We start from the raw sequence: 22709 nt of genomic DNA on the forward strand, positions 1-22709 counted from the left end.
TCATAATATGGTAGATCTTGAGCTAATTTGCAGCATGTTCTACGAAAAACATTCAAGAAGGGCCGACTGTAACCATCAAATTGGGGCTATAACGTTTCAATCATTATTGAATTAATTCTTAATTCAACACAAAGTGATTTTTCCAGTGTGCTGACGCAAGAGAAGTAGGATTAAGGTATAAACAGAGGTGATGAAATCTGGTAAGAAAAAAAACATTAGCAACATAGAGGTCATTGTTATTTTCATGTCAGCCTCAAACTTCCTTCACTTTGACTTCATGCAAAAGGAAGGACAACAAATTGTGGGCAGTTTGGTAAACATTCTGAGGAAGGAAATTACTGGAGCAGAACTTTTTGCAGAGATTTTTGATTTGGCATTTTGATCATTTAAGCCCAGAGAAAATGCAAAAAAACATGTAATGTAAAGTAAAGCAATTAGTTTTCAAACTGTTATCACTATTGAAGTGTATACACCAACAACAACCAAGGTCAGCAGGGGTGAGAGTGTGTGGAATGACCTTTGACATTTTAAGATTCTCTGGTTCAACCAAACCCAAGCCCCAAAGACTGGTCTCATACGCACAATACTCACCCGCCTGCGACAGAAAGGCAAACCCTGAGCAATGATGTTGATGCTAAATATCTTCAGTACTTTCTGAGCGGGCAAGGGTTCCTTGGCAACATCCTTTGGGTCTGCCAGGCCAAGAGCCTGGCCCTTCAGCGGGACCTGGGGAGTCTTCTCCTTCCCAGAGGCAACCTTCGGCATCTTTTTCCGAGCACCGGCAGACGAGAAACGGGGGATAGGGCAATGCCGCAGCATTGCAAGAGAGGCCCGTCTACTGGATCATATCCCAGAAGGAGCTTGGAAAGCTGGTCAACTACTGTCGGAGGCAGATGATCTTTCTTACTTAATTGAATCTAGTATCTTCCTTGGACCTCAGAACCACTACACGTACGTATCAATACAGCACTTGCTGGGACTCTCCACTTATCGACTCAGAACTCACTCCCCTGCTGACTGGCACCCTTTAAAATATCTCTGGGGTGTGAGGTCACTGTTGCGTCCCTGCCAGGCGGAGCAGCTGCTGTCAGGGCCTGAAAAGAGGATGGACCTGCCCAGTCTCTCCCCCCTCAGCCAGGCACAGAGGAATCTGCTCTCGTGACCCCACGGTGGAGGAATGTATACCACCAGTCGTCCGATACGGCACATGTATCAATGGAGCTTCCTCATTGCAGTCATTCTCTTATCCTCTTCTGGTCCATCTTGCCATAGAAATCAGCTATTATACCCAGCTGCCTATAACATCATCACAAGGCCCAGAGTAAAGCTTACCCCTGAAAACTATCAGCATAAAACACACATTGAAATATTAGGCTACCTCCTGATTTGAAACACTAACCTTTTTGAACATAAGCGTTGAAGCTATGATTTGTTTAATGCTAACCTTCTCTGGCTCTTCCGTGCACCAAGGTGTGAAGGAATCTCAATAACCCTGTCTATGTCAGCAAAGCGGCTGAGGATATTTCAGGAGACCGATCACACAGATGCCAAATGTTAGTATGTGTGACACATGCACTTCATCAAGGCTTTACTTGACCAGGTGTCAGGAAGGATGGACTTTTATATCCATTACAAAAATTAACTGTAGAGTTGAACCTCTTTCAGTCTTGCTGGCCATCAGTGTTTGAGAAGGTTTAGACTACTACAGTGTGTCATCTGTCATAATAGTGCACGTCTCTCCTCCAGGGCAATGGCTAGAATGCAGGTCAATGCAGATCTTTCAAATTCACACTGACAGAGATTCAAAGTCAAAGGGAGACAGGGTAAAGCTAGGAGAGTATTTCCTTACAGCTCTATGGGAAAAATTGCCTTGTCAACACTGCCTGTCTGACAACAGGCAGTGTTGACGACCCCGGCATGCTGGCCTTTCCAATCCATTCAATATATAATGAAAAACAAGGCCCTAGTCTTGACCAAGGGACAAGTAGTTTTCTTAAATAAGCAAAACATTTGAATAATCAAGAAGATCATCCACATGTAGTGAGAAGTAACCAAAGAGACACATGTGAAGGGCTGCTTGTTTTTAACATGTCCCAACCTTCAAAAAGCTCACATTTCTATGTAGAGGTTACATGAGCTTTCTGGCTAATCTCAGGCTACCAGGCTATGTGACACAGACGCACTGCTGTGCTCCAGTCTGCTACAACATGATCAGCCCAAGGTAATTGGTAGAATTCCAGCCATGCAAGCAGATTTAACCTTGGGTCTTCTGGAATGCTTGCCCCCTATGCAGGGGAACCTTTTCCTCAACCTTTGCCGCATATTCTTATGTACTTCCATTGCAAGGTTTCCATTGTCTTATGAGTAACTTGGGAGATTTATAGTGTGAAATTAAAAAGGTGGAAACAGAGGCATTCTGTAGAGCTTGGCTGTAAACAAAGACCGCCCAAAAGAGGGAAGAGTTGCCTGGAATGACACCATTGGCTACAAGCCACCCTTTTTTATGCTTCCATAAGTTGTTACTGTACTACAGCCCAAAATAAGCCCAAATCATAGTGTTTCCCAGTATCACTGCCGGATTACTGAGGTTGCATTCATTGACAAGAAACGCCAAGACTGCTGGAGTGCCAGAGGTCAAGCATGTTTGGCTTCTAGTTACTCAGCACACTTACAAATCACTCCCAGTTTCTCAGAGCGACTGAGACCAACAGGGTACGGCTGCAGATGTAGGCCCTATTTAAAGGGAGACTGTAGGCCTAAGACACAGCCGTCTACTGAGTCTGACAGGCAAACACATGCTGCACTCCTCTAATTATCAGAGTAACATAAGTTTCCCTTCATCTGTGCTCAAGAGACAAATGGGCAGGCTGATTTAAAAGAAGGTGGTGGTGGTGGTGGTGGTGGTGGTGGTGTGTGTGTGTGTGTGTGTGTGTGTGTGCGTGCGTGCGTGCGTGCGTGCGTGCGTGCGTGCGTGCGTGCGTGCGTGCGTGCGCGTGTAGGGGGAGGGGGGTAATTTGCCCTTACAACACATACAGGACTCTGTTCTTTGTTTTTCATAGCATATTTGATGTCACACCTCCCTCAGAACACTGAGTAATTAGCTGCAGTTCCCTACATAGGCAAGTGCTGACAGCAAATGTATAACTTGATGAATGCGCAGTCGAAGCCCACCACTGTATTGACAGCATGCCACGGCAGAGACTTACGATGTGTGGTACACACATCAGCATGATGTGTGTACCACCATTTATTCTTCGCTGGGGTGTGACAGAGCATCTCTTTCAAATTGGCACCAAATATAACCTAGTATTCATTTGTGTCCTAGTGTGAGATATTGGGCTACTCTAAAGTTCGGTCCTTCAGGTGTAACAAAAAAATTACAGAACGGACAAACAAATGTGCCCATTCGCACACTTAAATTCTGATTGGTCAAAATACAGCTTGAAAATTTCTAAACATGCAGTGAGTTCAATGAGACTACCTTACAATAATAGTGTTCAGTGGCTTTGAGAACTTCTATTTGTCCTCATGCAAATATTGGAGGCAAAAGAGTACATGCAGCAGACAATGACAGAGAGCCATTCCAGCTTAATGCCTGTGGAGCTGTGCCAGGTTGAGGGGGGTGAAATGCAGGCTCTACCACAAGGTAAGGCAAACACTGTTCATTCAAAAACAGAATAGGGGAAATCCCAAGTTAATGTGCATGCATGTGTATGTTGTGTGAGAATGTAAAGCTGGAGAAAAATGTTTACCACTTCTTGTCAATCAACCCAGGAACTTAGTCTTTTAACTTATTTTCCTCTTTGCCACACAATGTTTGTTTGAAGAGCTTGCACAAGTGAAGAGGGTGAGGCATAGCGATGACCATTGAAGCGGCAATGTATATTTTTTAACCCTTGACTGACTGATTAAAATGCTCTTAGACTATTGCTCAGCTATGGCGTAAGCCATGAAAACTTGATTGTTTGACAGTTTTGAGTTCAAAAAAATGAGCAAAGCAAAGTTTGGGGGAAAAACTCTTAAGACAGCTGTATTTACAAAACTGCAGGACTGTAAATGTGTTGACTTAAGGTTTTTGAAACACATTTTTCACTTGTTATCGCTTGCACATTTATGAAAAGCCCAAACGATAAATAAGGAAAAAAGAACTTCCAAGGTCACTTTGTAAAGGACTTGCTAAAATAGAAGAGGAAGGATTTCTGTGAAAAGGGGCAGCCATTAAACACTTATACATGTGTTCAGTCTTATTATCTTCAAATATCAATATAAACGATGCAGCGTTTTAGTTGGGAAGGCCATGGTCCTCAGTAGAAACAGCACTGTCTCATTCTCATCCTATCCATCCCCACCCTGTCTCTACATTATCCGGAAGAGAAGCTACACAGCCTCTACCCAACACCAGAGGCATTACAGGAGAAAACACACAAGCAAACACATACATGCTCACCCGCTTGCACACGTCGCTGGACAGTGCCCATGTGAGATAGGAAATAGCTCATTACTAAGTAAAGCCTGGGATGCAGTCTGGGCACAGATGCAACAAGCGGCCACAACCTGTGGGCCATGGCTTATGTACATCACTGTAAGACCACTGCCTCCCTCTGCTGTCTATCACTGGAACACCAATTCTGGAACCTGTTAGATGCTGTTTTCAAAGAGATATTTCAAGAATCTTGTTCCTGTGTAACATTGCTGCATATCATCTAATACTAAAATTCCTTACATGCCTGTGACAGGTAGCCTATAAATAACATATGAGCCAAGGCTTTTTCCTTCAGAACATCAAATCTCTGTGAGGAAACGATAGAGAAAAAGGAGACGGGGAAAGAGAGGAATGACATGGAACAACTGTCACCCACACACAGCATAACTATCCTGAGGCAATTATCAACTCAATTGGGCAGTGGAGGTGTAACCTTTTTTGTTAAGGTGCTCATTCACAAGCCTGCAGCTTCTATCCAGCTGAGCTTGGGTTTCCATGAAAACGAGTTGTTGTCAATATGTGGTGGTAGTGAGTCAAACTATTTGCCTTCATGTGGGTGGTCGAGAACACCGGTCCACTGGCTCATCTCTGCCAGATCTACTGTGTGACAAGGCCAGTGTGTGGGAGATGCCACCTACGACAGGCAGGCTGCCTTTTCTTTGGAAGCAGCTTTAATTAGTGGCAATGAGTGGTTATGTGTATGTGCAGAAATAAGAAGGACTGGAGCACTGGATGTACCTCAAACTAGCCAAGTATGCTACAGTAAAAACAATTTGGCTGACTTAAGCCATTATTTGTTCTGATATCTAAACAGCAATTGTAACACTGAACAGCCTCCAATACAGTGTACACTGATACAGAATGGTTAAACAAAACAGATGCTGGAGTGATGTTGATAGTCATGATTTCCCCAAGACCAGTAGCCCTCAAGCACTAGAATGAGGGGTTGTCCACTGTCTCTATTTGTCCTTTCTTCACAATTCACAAAAACAGCCATTTTCATCTGGGTGTTTTGGAAAGAGATGGCAAAGCCTGACAGCTTGATACGACATGACCAAAAGAGAAATAAAGAATAAGGAAGGGCTTATGAGTGTCAACGATGGATAGAAAGAAAGATGAGAGAAAGAGAGATACTTGTACTCCGCCAACAGATCTACGCAAGCATTGTGTGTCAACCTAGCCACCCAGATGGCTGCGGTGTAACAAAGTGTAATAATCATGGTTTAATTCAGGTCTGAATCTGATTAATACATTTTTAGGTCCTCTGGGGTTACCCCTGTTACCTGGCAATATGCTGGGGAGGGGAAAATACAGAATAGATAAGAGGGGGGAAGACAAAAGACAAAGAGGAAGGAAGGGAGAAGAGATGACATGATGAAGAATAGAGGCTTGCAGGCCCATACTGCCTTAAATGAAACAGAGCACAGTACCTTCTCATGTGCAAGCTGGCACAAATACACGGCACTATACTCTGGAGTACAGAGCTGGCAATCTATTGATAGTTGAAGCACCTGGGAAAATGAACACTTGATCAAGAACAAATCAGAAGCCCCAAGATTCACTGAGAGAACGATATATCATGTCCAAACAAGCTGGCACAAATACATAGCACTATAGTCTATCGTAAAGAGGTGGGAATCTACTGATGATTGAAGCAGCTGGGAAAATATTTGTGTATCTTAACTGATTGCACAACCTCAAGCATACAGCCCATTTCAAACTGTAAAGATGCATACTCTGGACTCATGTTATTGAGAAGTTCATTTTCTCCAAGACAACTTGGGACAAACATTCTCCACAAGGACTTGGGATGCCAACTTGGAATTGTTGGTATTGATTATCAAGGGACTGAACTACTTGGGAAGTGGAGCCATTTGTTATTGCTTAAACTTTCATAGAGCCTACTTTGTTGTGTGAGTTTTGCACCTTGACGTGCATTTGAGCTTTGAGTAATGCATGTGAATGGTGAGTCATGCTTCAGACAATTCTAAATCTGTGAGATTGTGACATACAAGATGTTTCAAGTCTCTTCAAATTTAAGATTAAAACAGAAGACAAGTTCTGGCGCTTTACCATTAACAAAGTCAGTGGAGCACCTTTGAATCAAAAGCTTTGTAGCATAGCTACTAAAAAAATATCTGGGCTACACAGGAAATCAACAGGCATAACAGAGCTTAATTAGCCAATCAATGTATGCCCTTAAATTATACTACTCTCCTGGGCCATGGTCTCTGCTTTAAGGCTAAGTAGGGTTTACTTAGCCTTAAAGCAGGGACCCTGTCCCGGGAGAATAGTACAACTTAAGGGCATACATAAATAAACTCGTATGAAATATTCATGCCCCTGTCTATAATAGCTCTAGGAACAGAGCTACCAGATGGGACAGGGAGCTGAGGCCGAGTTCCCAGGCTGGTCACAGAGAAGCAACAAGACAACTGACACCAGGATGGTCTCAGTTCACCTGGAAAGAAGATTAGGGCCTTGTCCCTTAACAAGTACCATACTCACAGAAAAAGCAATAGGTGACACTGAAATATTTTACAGATCACGCTGTACTAGGCTTTAGGCCAACTGCAACATTCAAACTGGAACAGCAAAAAGTTTCCTTAGGTATTGCTTCTCCCAGCTAGTCAAATTACACTGCCATGTCATTTTGACACTGTAATCAAACAACCAAAGATTCATTGTAACGCTGTAACAATGTTGTGACAACTGGAAATTCAGGATCCGTTGCTATGACATAACTGAGTAGCTTGTAGTCTGCATGTTCTGGCAACTTAATAGGGGAACAGCTGGTGAAGATATATTGAAATTTTGTATTTAGTATTGAATTATTCATATGTCATGTATTACATTATAATAAATTACACTGTTTGTTTTACTGAATAAATGTTTAAACTGACATTATAATTGCCAGTTCGATAATTATGACAGAATTCTATTCATGACCAGCATAAATTATAATACTGTTAGTTCTAATGTCAACTGACTAAAAACTCCACCTGTTAACACCAAAGTGCTGCGGTGGCAGAGTGTTGTAGCTAAGAGAATCGCTGAACAAAATATTTAATTCATGCGTTGACTAAGTCATTTTAGTGGCTGAACTACGTACTTCCTGATATGTGAATGTCTACAGGCTGTAGCGAGGACTTCTACCGTACTGCCTGGTGTATGAGCGCACACTGCATTTCGCTTAGGGCTCTGCGCCGCCTAAACAGTGCGTATCATTCGTATACACATATGTCACTTACAGAGGTGCTCCTCCTGAGCACCTAATGTATCTACAAACACTCTCAATAAACACGTTCATCACAGTGTGTTGTTTGTATTGCAGCACATCTGTCCTTGCACAGGTAAAACTGGAATGGCTCTCTTCACCTAATGCCAGTTCAAATGATGCTGGAAGGAAGGAAACTGTCCATGCTTATGCCTCAGCCAACAAGGAGGACATTTAAGGGCACATTTTATTGTGATTACACATATGCTGATATGTTAATAGATCAGGTGATTGTGCAGGGGGGCAAATACAGCGTTTTTGTATTGTTTATTGGCTTTATTATAGTGTTTTGTTGTCTTGTTTATTGTCTCAACTGTGCTGCTGCTGTGACAAATTTCTCTCTTAGTCCATTTCTCTGTCTCTCTCCCCCACACACACATACCTCGCAGCAGCTCCAAGCACTATTTCAAACAAAGGTTGCTGGCTGGAATCCAGCTTCTTTTCATCCCACTGAGTCAATGCTTCATTCAGCCAGTGGTGGTGTCTGTGTAACACCCATGCTCTCTGCCCTCACGCTGCTTTGCCTTATCGTAGCTCTGCAGCTCTGTCTGCCACCAAAGGTCTGTGCCCCTGACGAGTCACAATGAGATATTTAATTCTGCTTTCAATAAAACAGAAAAAATACAAAGCACAGATGCTAGAGAGTAAAACCAAACGCAATATAACAATAAAAATGACAATTATAGCAAGCATGTATCTCGTGATAAGCTCTGACCAATTTGGCTCCATTAAACCAAATACCTCATCATTCGCTCATGGCCAGACTAAACATTAGCCACATTAGCAGCAGTGGCCTCTCACTCTGTCTCTCTCTCTCTGTTCTTAAAACAAGCCATCCTTCTCTCATCACATAATTGTTAGCTCTTACATATTTTTCATACAGCGCAGGGATACATTTATCAGTAAAGCCCTGCATACTGGGTTCATCATAGTTATCATTAATGCAACTTTGGGATCAATAGATATTGGCAATGAAAAACAGCCAGCCAACCAGGTAAGAGGGAGGGTCATGAATGACGTTACCAATGAATAGGAAACTCTCCTGAGTCTGACGAGCCATCACTGATCTCAATGCGACTTTTGGGATAAAGACGATTAAAAAACTAATCATGAAAGGAGGAAGGTGCATCACCAATTGAAAGGACACTCTAATGAACAATCACATATTTCAATGTGGTTTCAGAATCAATGGATATAAATGATCAAAAAACAGCCAACCACTAAAGGGGGAGGGGCTTAAATGAAATCACCAATGGACAGGCAATTCTCCCCCGAGTTCAATGAGCCTATACTAGCTGCTGGCCCCTGCCAAATGAAAAAGGCCTGTTCAGAAATGTACTTTTTAAGAAGAGATTTAAAAGATAAAGCTGATTTCGCTTGGCTGAGCTCATCAGGGACGGCGTTCCAAAACCTGGGGCTCTGATGGAAAACGCCCGGTCACCTGTTGTCTTTAGCCTGGACTTTGGAACAGCCAGGGGCATCCTACCTGAGGATCTGGGGCTGCACTTCGGCTCATAAGTAATTAAAAGGTTTGATATGTAGCTGGGGGCCAGACCACACACTGCCTTACAAGTTATCAGTAGAATCGTAAAATTAATTCTAAAATTAACAGGCAACCAGTGTACTGTAGGGAGGCTAAAATGGTCGTAATATGATACCGACTCTATCACATTTATAAAGCAAAATCAACAATATAATTTAATATGATTTGAGGCATGGTTATGGTTTTGAAACAAATGTTGCTGTATTTAGAGTGTATGATGCTCACTCCTGCACTGTATTACAACTGAACGCCCTCTCTAAGATTTAATGAGTCTATTGCAGTAGGGCAGTGAAAAGTGTTCATCTTTTAGGTGACTCAGACAACAACAACAACAAAAAACTCCAACTGGACAACAACATCTGCCATTGCTCATTGCACCATACCGTGGATAAGCTTGCCTTACATCATGCATGTTTAGTTATAGAGCCAGAGAATAAACACTGGACTCAAAACTCCCAGTGTAGGCTGCTATACAGTAAGGGAAAACTAGCTTTACAAGCTTGCCACCTGTTTTGTATGTGAACCTGACCAATTTAACTGCTTAAAGTATCGAACCCAAGCATATAAATTGTACATTCACAATTTCCAACAATTCCCAGCACCTACGCTAAGCTGATTACAACATCACACAAATGACAAAAATCATGAAGACCAAAGCCAACCTGCTTAGGCGAATCCATGATTTTAGTCACAGTGGAGACAGAGCCATCTACTGACCAGTACAGGTAACAGCCACAGATAAGTGAATAAAACCAAATGGGCATCCAAAATGAATGGAACAATGTCCATGAACATGTCCCCCAAAAAAGTCCTCTTTACAGATACAGTATATAGACATATAGAAGCTCTCCACCTAGTGGTCACTTTAAAAAATATGTACTTTAAACAGGTGACTGGAAAGCCAAAACAAAAAGATGGTCACCAATCTGCAAATCCCAAACCTCTCCCATCACAGCTGCACCTAGTAAGTTCATGCAGTAAAGTATCCACATGTTGTTCCAAGCTGACAGATATAAAAAGGAGCTGCCTCATCTAAATCTGGAGGCATCCTGCAGCCAGAAAGGCCTTGGCATTGATGACCAGAAACATTGTCTGGAGCAAAGCCATGTTCAAAATGGACCTAAACAATGCTGGTGGCATACCAAGCCAATCACACACACACAAACACCCCTACTTACTGTAACCAGGCTTCACCTATTATATACACCAGAGGTGCGTTTCGGCTAGGATCATCAACAGTGGCTCTTAGCAAATGAGCTTTAAAGACCTGTAATCACTCCTATTGTCCCACGGATTAGATTTAGAAACCAAACACACACACACACACACACACACACACACACAGGGCCTGCTGTCCAAATACTGTACATCAGACAGATCTGCCAGGGTAGGAGGTTTGTATAAGATTCTAGATGTCAGGGTAGGCCAACAAAGACAAAATGAATTAGCATGTCCTATTACCCATCAATGCTGTAATGCTGTTCAGACCAAATAAATTCCAGACAACGTAGTACATACACATTCCAAACATGAAGTTAAAGAAGCTATACGTTTAATTCCTAAAACTTAATATCACTTTTCTTTCCACTCATTTATTTTTAAACAAACTTAAGTATTGAAGACAAGCAGGCAGTCATGCCTGAGTCCTGTGCAGTGGTCTGCACCACAGATAACTGAGCACATCTCCCACTGAACACTCCAGTTCAGCTCCTGCATCAGCACCGCACAATCCTGAGCGTTCCAATAGAGCTTCCATTTTAAAGTTCTATTGTTTTTCTCATTTCAAACTTATACTGCAGATGTGTCACTCATTGTTGTATACCTTTGACTAAGTTTCTCCCAAGGGACAGCAAGTGACAACATGGTGATGTTCGAATATTTCCAGTCTATCCAACTTTTGGTTTGTTTGTTATTCAAATATTTAAAATAAATTAAAACTGTCAAAATAGTTTCCCATCCTTTTTCTATACCTGCATATGAAACCTGACTTGAACTTTCTTTCCTACTGCCAATATCAAATAGCCTGGCTTCCCAGGGACTAATGTATATGACACAGTATACAGATATTAACACCTGCTATAGCTCAATGGCTAGGAGCCACATGTTAACCCAACACTCAAGATTCTGACATTCAACATGTAATAATATCATGTGATGGCCTTTTAGTACCTTTGAATAGAAAGGCAGCTGCTTAAAAAAATAAATCTGAATCAAGTCCTGACTCAACTCCAGAATATATTTGTAGATTAGGTCTTCAGCGTTGTGAGGAATGTTAATGTGCGGCCTGCATGTTGATTCATGAAGCTGCATGAGACACCATTTAATAGGTTAAAAATGATGAGTTCATACTCCCTTGGGGTAGCATGGCCCTAAGCTTGAGTCCCCTCTCTCTGATGTTGAAACAGCAGGAGAGCTTGGCATTGGGTCAAAGGAGAGAGTGTCGAGTAAGAGGAGGCGGCGAAGGGTCTAATTCTGGTGACCTGAGTCTGCAGCACCTGGGACAGCGAGTCACCATCTGTCCTCCTTAAGACATACATGGAGAGCTGATTACCGGCACATTTTAGGTCTTTACAGGACTGTTTCTACATTCTGCTTTTAACTTTAACTCTTATACATCTAGTTCCCTCAGTTCACACAATTCTGCCACGCATATATGGACATGCAGCAATTTCTTTCACAGCATGTGTCATCTATAACGTACTGAGTAAGAGACTACAAACGCAGCCAACACATATCACCTAACCCCATATGCACTGATACATTCTTAGTCCAAACATAGGCACTAATCCTCTACTCCAACCCTGTTGCTCCTTGTTGTGACATACACACTCCAGCTGTCAAAATGTGGTGCAGACCTCTCACAGTTTGGAAGGCTGTATGCTCTACAGGAGGCAGGTGTATAGATCTCTAAATATGTAACTTATAAATAAGATATCCGCTACTATATACTGATAAATTATAAAGCTTTTAGTGGACAGACAAACCACAATATATCAAGTATATATGTCTTTGTTTGGATTTTAATCCTACATCTGCCAGAAAATGATTTCAGAGCATTCGTCCTGACCTCCAAAGCACTGCACAAGGACATGCACAACGGATAATGGGTAATTAAAAAGCTAATATTCATGGTTAAGAATTCTGGTAACCCCAGTAGCACATTTCTACCTCTACTGAATAGAGTAGCATGATGAAATATCTGCCTATTGAAATTTAAAACGCTATCAACTCATCAATAACTAATTGGACTCATGTTTATGAACATTCAGGCCTATGCCTGCAAAGACAGCTCATTTAACTAACAAAGACACAAGATCAGGGCTATTTCTCACATATTCCCAAAACAAGGCCTGAAATTTCTTTAGATTTATATAAAAAGGCAGGGTCACATATTATGTCACTAACGTGGCTTATCATTTGGTGCTGGTGCGGTGAAAAAGAGCCAGATTTGACCTGTGTGACAGCAAGAAACCACAAACTGTGAACGTATGATTGTGGATAAAAGGGTATCAATTATTTGTTAGATACTTAAATCACAATTATGAATCACACTTAGTCTTGATGAGGAACAAAATTATTGTAATCAAACTTTTTGAATCTTGGCATTTAACATTAACTGACGATTTTCAACTACAGCTACTGTTCTAAAAGAAATTCAAAATTAATTTATATAACTTAACTCTACAGTTGGTAATTAGTTGTACAGCCCTATCACAAACAAGCCTGACTAAGGCTCTCCAAAACAAAATAAAAAAACATAAAATAAAAAAAGTGCGCTAGACATAACCTCAAAATTATGCCACTGCATTTTCAAAGAAGGAAGAACTTGCTTGCTACTTATCTGAAGTGTTAACTAGCTAAGTGGAAACAGCCTACCGGCGCATTTTTGCTAGGGAGCCAGGTTACTTGTCAATGTTCCCACAATTTTAATTAAGACATTTCCAGAACACCAGAGAATAAATATGATCTCAGAAGTCTCATGAAATTGAACAGTGGAATCAGCAGACAAATCTAATAGAATTGCAAAGTAATAGCATATAGTGATGTTTCCCAATATATAGTTTTTTGTTGTTTTTAGACTTGCACATTTTCTAGAAAAATAGAAATTTCTAGGACATATGACAACCTACTGAGTGATATTATTCCACCATTTATGCCAACCTCAGTTATTAGCCAGTATCCACATGGACCTAAATGTCAGCAATCTAGGCTAATTGCTGAAAAAGCAGCATGACTGTAGCAATCATGTCAAATGAGTTTGCTTCATGCACCAACGGAATGGAAATTTTGATAAATAATTTACAGTGACTTAACATGGTTTTCATCAAAACAGGTTACTTATCATTGTCATAAATTGAACATTTCTCACTTAAATTCAGCTGTATTGACAATGGGTCATTTTTTATCTTCTAGCCTAAAAAACTTTTTTTTTCAGGATTTGTTGTTCAATGCGTGAAGCCATTTACAACTTCTACAAATCCACCGTCATTTAATTGGCAATGACCATCAGTGCGTGTCCATTACATCAAACACATGAAAATATCTATACATTACAATGTTAAACTAATCTTTCTGCACCACTTCTAATTCCAAGCATACAACGGCCACAGCTGAACAACAGGTGTACACTCAACATCAAAGGAGAGACCACAGACATGACATATTATAATACATGAACATAAACAGAATAGCACATGCTCACCAATAGCAATGCAACCTTCTTCATGGCGCGGTTTCCCATTCCCAGAGCGGTGTGAGGAGAAAGAGCAATGGCTAGAGAGCAATCATTAAGGCTGAAGAGTATTGTTTCATACAACTCTGCTGATGACAAGTCTGTCACAGCTCCAGCACTCACTGATTGTTGAGATGGGAATAATTTCTCACGTGCGCTCTATGCTGCCACTTTCTGTGTAGTTTTAAGAAGCGTCACTCCGCACACTGCTTCTACCCAGTAACAGAAAACAGACTGAAGAACCGCAAAGAAAACAAGTGGCACATTTCACACTAAAGGCCATCTTAGGAAAAGCCACATGGCTCAGCATAAAAGACACATTCCAGGACCGTCTGTGTGGGGTTAGGGGACAGGCCAGCTACGCCTAAGTCCAGTCTAATGGGCGAGAGAGCCTGTTCAGGAGTACAATGTCACAGATCAAAAGATAAGGCTGACACTAGTCACATGTGTAGTGCTGAACGGAAAGGCACAGTTGTTCCTGTTTCAAAAAAACCCAAAGGATTGGCAAGTGAACTGACTTGAAACTGTAAACAGCATGCTTTTATGTAAGCTAAGAGGCAAACATGACAAGATAAGGAAATGACTGTATGACGCTGGTATCCTTTCATAAAATATTTAGTTTTTAGAAAATGTTTCTTTTTGTTTGCCTTTTTAGCTCATTCTAACTATCATAACATACACCTATTTGACAATTTAGGCCAAAAAGAATGACAAAAATGTTATCAAAAGCTCATTACTTTTACTTCCTGGAAAAATAAAAATCTTTACTGGTGACTTCATCGTATACCAGAAGGTGTACATTAAAATTCTAACTAATAAATCCATCACAGATTTTTGAACAATCTCACCCCATCAAATAAAACTGCATTTCTCTGCCTAACAGGATATCATATTGGTTTACACTTTTGAGTGATCCCTCCCTGTGTTATGTCCCGCCCCAATATCCTGTTTCAAAAGGAAATCATACATCACATTAAGGAAGCAAGATGCTCTCAAAATGCAGCTTCATTGCGACTTTTTATGATTTTGGTGACCCCTTGTCCCCTTATTACAGCCATTAGACTATGCTATCAAAATTTTGAGAATTTGAGAATGATATACTGAGGTAAATATTCTACACGTAGTATCTTTAAATTCCACAAAATGTAAAATATCAGCCTGTGGCATCGTTTCAGAAACACTTAATAAATTATAACTTGGCTATAGGTCAAAATCCTTGTCAGTGCATCACAAATTGACTGGAAAATGCGGAATGTCATGTTTAGCATCTGGCAACCCTCTTGGCGAGCAGCATCGGCATTTCTGTTTCCACTATTCACATACAGGTGGTCTGAAGGCCACTGAAACATACTCACTACATATTATCTCATCAGTCATCATTGACACAAGACACCAGCATTGACATTCGAACACTGGTACTAGAAACCAGTGTCTTTAGAACCCAGTACATTAGTGCCGTTACTGAGGAAAGATCCATCTGGCAACCTGTTACATGTGTCTTTTGAATGTCAAGCACGATTCAGACAGTTTCCAGTCACAGTGGTCACTCATGTCAGCAATCTATCTGTGAGGCATGGGCATGCTTCAAGTTTTCACAGCTCCTATAACAGCCTTCTGTACATTGTACACATAAATTAAGTATCTGCTGCAGGGCTGCTAAGCTATAATTATTTTGTACTTTCACTCCTCTATCACAGTGTGGTCTCACACTGCATGACAAATGGCCCTGGGACACGGCAGAAGATATTGGCTGGTGAAACAAAGTGTTATTACTGTCTTATTACTTTGAATTCTCCAATTTGTGACCAAACTCTGCTGCTGCTTTATTGACTGTGGTGAAAAATGCTGCATCAAGCACTAATCCAGAACCTCCCATACATGTTTGCTTGCGCTGAGACACTCAGACAGCCATGTAATATGCTTTCTATTATTTTCATGTTCATCAAAACATTTAGGTAGCAGTAGTGCCCTGTAGATGGGGACATTGTCCTCTAAGAAGAGACTAGTCCCAACAAAAACATAAATGCTTCAGTGTACGCTAAAGGTGTTAATTTAAAAATGTCTCTGTATGTGGTAGTTTGTATCTTGTCCAGTTAGTGAAGTATTAGTGAAGCTAACCTGTGACAGGAACAAGCACCCTACATCAGAGCTATTCAGCCGTGTGCCATAGAGGGCCGAGTGTACGCAGGTTTTTGTTCCAACAAAGCACACCTTCAACCAGAGAGGAGGAACTAATCAGTGAAATCACCTGGTGTGGCGTTTGGTTGAAACGAAAACCTGCATACAATCGGCCCTCCGTGGCTCATAGTTGAATAGCCCTGCCCTACATCATCAACAGAGCCATCAGAGCCCTGCTTGAAATATAATTTGCATACCCCCTTTTTTACTCAGCGTTTCCTTGTTTTGACACATAACCAAGTGCTGTTATAGGTTGTTGTTTCAATATGCTAATCCTGCCACTAGGAGCAGTTGTGTGCCCTATCTAAGGGTACACAGCATGAAATCACAGTGCAGTAACATATTTTGGTCAAAAGAGGGAGCTATTGACTTAAATATTCAGTAGAGATGGCTAGAATCAACAATAGCCCCTTTAGCTACAAGCCTCTGTATTCTGTGGGAAGTTTACACAGCAATGATGTGATAACAGCCAGAACGACAGCTGCTGAAACCACTGTACCTGCTGTGGGAGGATGTGATGATCCTTTCCACTAAAGAGCATCTTAGAATCATGGAAAAGCATCAAAGATCACATGCAACTGACCACAGTTGTGCTTACCTTCTTGTTGGATGAGCTTTGGTGTGTGCAACCCGAGTCCAGGTTGTTATTGGGGGCAGACACATTGTTCCTGAGAGAGGGAGACCGCAGCCCTTCCTCCCCTTCTGCTTCCTCCTCCTCTTCCTCCTCCCTCCCGCTCTCCGCTGAGTGTTCAAAGTCATCACTGTCTTGGTCCATCTCTTCCTCGTCCTCATCCTCCTCCTCTTCATCCTCACCCTCTTCCCTCTCCTCTTCCTCCCTCCCTTGCTCCTCCCCTCCCTCTGTCCTCTCCTCCCCCTCCTCCTCCTCTTGCTGGCTGCTGCTGTTGTTGTTCTCCTCCTCCTCCTCCTCTTCTTCCTCCTCTCCCAGCTGCTGTCCTTGCAGCCGCCTCTGCTCCTCCTCCCACATCCATTGGGCTCCTTTCTCTCCTCCGTTTACTTCGTTTGGTGGGCCCTCTTCGTCTTCTTCCACTTCTCCCTGAGGGCCGTTGCTGGCTCCTGACTCGCTGGGTGCCCATGGTTGTTCTCTCTCACCGTCAACCTGCGCTGCCTCAGGCTGAGAAGAGCCAGACAAAACATACAATGCCTCTAAGGAATGCTCTGATGAAAACATCAATCTGTAGTACTCGCACTGTCTGGCCTAAAATTTGCTGCTAGGTTAGGATAGAGTAAGACCAAGACAAACACTTGAGAAAATCATTTTTTTTAATTTTACGAATCACTAGTATCCAAGTAATAAAAAGTGCATTTTAATAAAAATCTAATAATTAACTTTTAACTTGATCTATGACTCTTAACACCTTAGCTGCAAATTTCCACAGAACTCCCACAGTCCTCTTTACATATTCTGAAACAACTATACGTCATTGCCACAAATGTGCTGTAGGACTGTAAAAAGTTTGTACTTGTTCTTTCTTTATATTCTTCCATGCGACTACAATGCATGTTGATCAATGACGACGGGGGACATTACCCTGTGCTGCAGCTGCCCTTCCTCCTCTACAACCCGGTTCATGTGTTCATCTTCATCACCCTCCTCAGCCGCCTGCTGGGGTGTCCGGGCTGTGGAGGAGGCGTTACCTCGCGCTGCCGGACCCCCCGGCCCCCGTCTCCGCCTGCTGCTGCTGCCCCCCGACAGCAGATCCTGGTTCATTTCCAAAAGCCAGCTTGCTACCTCCTGGACCTTCGCTAGGCTGTCTGAGGAGGAGAAGGGCTTGACATGCTGGAAAGGTACACAGAGAGAGGGAGAGGGGGAAGGAAGAGAAAAATATTTGTTAATGTTTTGTTTTTTTCTGATATCTACAATGGATTCTACGGTAAAAACCACACTTCTGGTAAAGAGAAAGAATAAAGCTGTTATTGGATGTTATTGGAGTTTTTCAATACGCACAAACACACGCTCAGTTGCTGACTTGCTCCAAAAGAAAGAAGGAATAACCCTCTTCATCTTTTATTCATGGTTCAGAAATAAAACAATGGACATTAGCATTTGCTCTAGGAGCCAAACAATTGCTTTTCGACAGTAGACAAGAAAAAAGAGAAGGTAGGAGTGAGTGTGTTTGGCTTCAGATCACACAGCCTTGGATGCTCTGCCTCACACGCAGACGGACAGGCAGGCTAGCCTTGAGAGCTACTGGTATTCCAACTTCCAGCACAGCCAATAAACAAAGCCCAATCTGTCAAATATAAAAGCAAAAATATGGCGCAAATGTACCAGATCGAGTCCAATAATTGTTCTTAAGTTAAAAGTCTAAAAGCTTTGGATAATGAAAGGTCTAGAGTTATCGGGTTTTTTTGTTTTGTTTTTTAAGTCAAGTTGTTTATCTTCTAAATCCACTGTGTCGCCAATTTATGATGGAAAACCTACTGAATACACTAGCTAGTCAAATAACTTGCTTCTGAAATATCTCACATAATTATTTGCAGAATTCGAGCACCAGCCCAAGAGCATTATCTACAATGAGACAGCTTTTCCCTCTGACACAGAGTCACAGACAGTAATGCAGACAAATATCCATCTCAAAAAACTGCCCTTGTCTGTCCTGCACCATCAAATCACCAATTATTTGTATGCTGGGTTCAACCTCGTTCCACTCCACATTTCCTTTGGTTTACACACACTGAACGGCACAAATGTATATGGCTGCAGAGCTTTAATATGTAGTTAAACCATTAGACATGATGGGGGATAGCTAAGGGTTGACCGAGGGGGGCGACTGTGGGGAGGTGAAGGGAGTGCAGACTGAAGATCAGACAGGCTGGACTACACCATGAGGCCTCACTGTCGTATTCACTGCAACAAACTGCACAAGCAACATGACTTCACTACACTCAGACAAGACACTATTAGCTTGCTTACAAACAGGATTCTTACACCCAGTCATTGCAAAATGCCATACATTTACCAGACTTTAATTTCCTGACTGGATTTAAATTCAGTTCAGTGTTCAGTAAGTTGTATGCCGATAGCGGCAACAGGATTGTCAACTAAGCCATATCACTATGGCTGAAAGTTATTCTTCACAACAACAAATATCACAATATGTAAAGTGACAGTGGGTTTACAACTACATGTCCAATGGTGCTATTTTAATACTTTGCATCAGGGATGCAAATACCTCAGAGGTCAAAGATTTCTTTCGAGGTTAAGGGGTTGAGTTTGCTCCTGAATAAAAGATGAATGGGTCAGACAGTAGATAGATCAGACAGTCGACTTTTATTTAAAACACTTTTTTTGTCAGAAAAAAAGCAGGAGTGAAATTGTTTTTCAGTCTTATTTTTCAACACTATAGCCATTATTTAAAAAAGAACATCACCACAAAGCAACAAAAGCCCATTCTTCCATTTCTTCCGCTAAAAGTATCAAATGGACTATTATAACTGAAATGTCATGATAATTGTTCAGTCGCAGTTATTTACAGAGATGTTTACCTGCAGTGTGAGTGTTATTGTGTTGATAGGGTGTGTTTTAGGCCTAATCGCTTTTTGGGTTGTTTGAGTGTTTGAGTGTTTTTGCTGTCTGTGTGTGTGTGTTGGACAGCAGCGCTTCCGGCTATCTGGAACTACGTTAAGCTCTACAGTGTAGTAAGTGATGACATATTGAACACAATCAATTGTCATGATGGCAAAAACTAGGAAAATACAGCCCAGGATGAGGGGAACTCTGCTATGTTCATTATCAAAAGTTATCGAGCTGGTTTTATGTCGTAACCAAGGAAAATTGAATCAAGATCATTACCTATCATTTTAGTTTGCAGCACTAGTCCAGTTCTCCAAGAGAGAAAATTCTGAAAACCTGTGTTCAAAAGCCTTTTTCTAGTACATTTTTAAATAATGTATCAAAAAGTGACTTCTTAGGTAAAGTTAAAGTCACCACACAAATCTTTCTAAGGGTAACTTTGGTTCAAAGAGTTAAAAGTACAAAAACAAAGGCAATGAGCAGAGGAGTGTAGTAAATATACACGGCATGAAGACTTCCAGTCGTTGGTTTGAGCCATCAAGTCACTCCAACAAATATTTATATATGAACACAGCATAAACTACAGCCACATTTACAAAGGGAGGGGGGCAGTCATAGAAACTGGATGACATGGAGAAAGAACGATGCAAAAGAAAGATAGACAAGAAGAGAAGTCAATAATCATGATTTTGACTGTCGAAGCGCATTTCCCTCCGTCATTAGATGACCAATACCATTTGTAAACACCCCCAGCCTTTTTGTGTCATTTCCAAGACCTGGAAATGATCCATACTTTGCCATACTTTGCAAAACCTCTCATACAATACCTGGACAGGTCACTGTTGTTCGAGCTCCATCTAGATGTGACCCAGATCAGCAGACAGACTGCTGCATGTGGACACACAAACAAACATCTTTTCTCCACCGACAGGAACCTCAATAGACCACAGTGCAACACAGCCACAAAATGTTGCTAAGGGGTATGACTTGTTTTTTCTTGACTGGAAAAACTCGCTCTCTTGTTCTTACTACACTATTGCTCTCTCCAACTACACAGCTGTCGAAAAAGCATTCTGGGAAATGTAGGAAATCCCTGACTGAAGTAGAAGATGTGACAGACTGAGAGGAAAGCGGGTGCAACAAAAAGTAAATTAACACTTGATCACAAAACAACTCCTGGAATGCACTGATCAACAGCATATGAGTATCCAAGGGTGGATATTTCCTTTAAGATGGGGAACAAACTTGCATTAAAGCCAAATTCCTTTGATAAATCATGGTTGGGGGGTGCATTAGCAGGACTTAATTCTTAGTGAAGCAAAGACAAATTTAGCAGTGGATTAAAACTTAGAATTGAATGTGAATGGGGAACACACAGAATGAATGGAAAGGCGGGCACTTCTTCCTGTCAGCGGTGAGATATCACAAAGTGTGTGAGTGTAAATTCCAACATGCAAGTTTTCAGGTGTTTGGCTACAGTAATACTTTGATAGAAAGCCTCATCATGTGACATCACATTAGCAAACTGGACACCACACACTCATGTTTATCAACCCGGGAGAGGTAAAAGACTTAACTTTAGTGAGTCCAACTTTCTCGCAACAGAGTACTCATTTGTTAATATTTAGAAGATAGTTTTGTATTTCCCTCGTCACTTTCTGTGGGTGGAGAATTGTTGCTACCCAACACCAGAATTTAATTTGGGCAAATCCACGGGGTCTCAATTCCTGGTGATGGACGCTCTTCTCTATTGCAGCCCCACTTTGTGATTTAGGCTGATACGTCAGGTGTATTTTTTACATAAACCACTTAAGCAAAGTAGTCCGCACACCAAGAGAAGGGAAGGCTGTAAACGTTAAACAATTCTTCATAAAAGTTATTTTTGTTATGAACACCACAGACGTTTCGGCCTAAGCCTTCATCAGTGTGCAACAATGATGAAATCTTTAAGGTTTTCAGCCTTTTCTAGACTACTTTACTTATATTTTGCAGTTCACTGTTGGTCATGCAGTCGGAGAAGAGGAGTCTGGTTGAGTGCAATGTTTATTTTTGCCTATTGAATTGTACATAATCTTGTCTAGTGCAGCTTTAACACTGACAATGACCTCTTCCTTGCACACATGAGGTCTCTGGCTAATCTTAACTGTGACAAATGAATCATCAGCTGTGCAATTTTCAGGCCGCAGTTCCTAACCTTCCTAAAGAACACTAGATACACAAATAGGTAAATATGTTTTAGAGCTGGCACGCCCATTTTGTGTCTGTTTCAGTGAAAACCCAAGCTTTGACCTTGAGGAAAATGTTTTTGGCCCCTGTGTAGGGCTTCTCCTAGTCTTTGCTGTATACTCCTGGTACTGTGGTGGGAAGCATTAGCCCTATCTCAGATTGCACAGCCCCCCTCGGGACTGGTAGTTCATTGCTGTGAGCTCAACAGAGGAAGGCTATGAATAGCTGGAGTTGTCCTGCCTTTTACTGGAACAACCAAGGTTCCGTAATTAGTTTCCTAAACAGCGTGAAATGTGTTTGTTGTTATTGTTGTTCAAACAATTGTGCACAGTGCACACACAGGGTGGGAGAGATGAATGCACACGAAAAATGTGATGTTGATCACATGGGAGAAAAGTAACTGAATTCTGGTTCATGAAGTGTCCAAAAGCTTTAGTATTCTTGTTCAAAGACGCCAAATACGGCTGATATGCTTCCTTATCAACCTTACTTTGCTATCACAACCACACACACTGTATGCTTAAATTTCACCTCATTCCTTTGATGTACTCATATTAATCTCAAACCTTTAAGATATAATCAACAGCAAGACTACAGAATACAATTTCTTGTCACCCATATCTGAGGATAGTCTGCTTTTGAACATGTCATGTAAACATGTCGACCTCAAATAGCATGGCTCCTTGAATAAATTACTCCTTGCAATGGCAAGCAGCAAATCGTTTCAGAAGGGCA

General features: G+C 41.5%; 1 protein-coding gene across 1 annotated transcript in view; it reads right to left on the minus strand.

Moving 5' to 3' along the window:
* The window catches only part of fbxw7 (F-box and WD repeat domain containing 7), a 147944-nt gene that overhangs the window by 76265 nt on the left and 48970 nt on the right, over nucleotides 1–22709 (minus strand). The window contains exons 3-4 of the mRNA XM_071923391.2: nucleotides 17763–18011; nucleotides 16812–17345 (exon numbers count right to left, since the gene is read on the minus strand). Coding sequence (XP_071779492.1) covers nucleotides 16812–17345; nucleotides 17763–17942 — 714 coding nt within the window. The 5' untranslated portion in view covers nucleotides 17943–18011. The remainder of the gene's footprint in view (nucleotides 1–16811; nucleotides 17346–17762; nucleotides 18012–22709) is intronic.

The sequence above is a fragment of the Centroberyx gerrardi genome, chromosome 3 (assembly GCF_048128805.1).
Source record: "Centroberyx gerrardi isolate f3 chromosome 3, fCenGer3.hap1.cur.20231027, whole genome shotgun sequence".
Taxonomy (NCBI): domain Eukaryota; kingdom Metazoa; phylum Chordata; class Actinopteri; order Beryciformes; family Berycidae; genus Centroberyx; species Centroberyx gerrardi.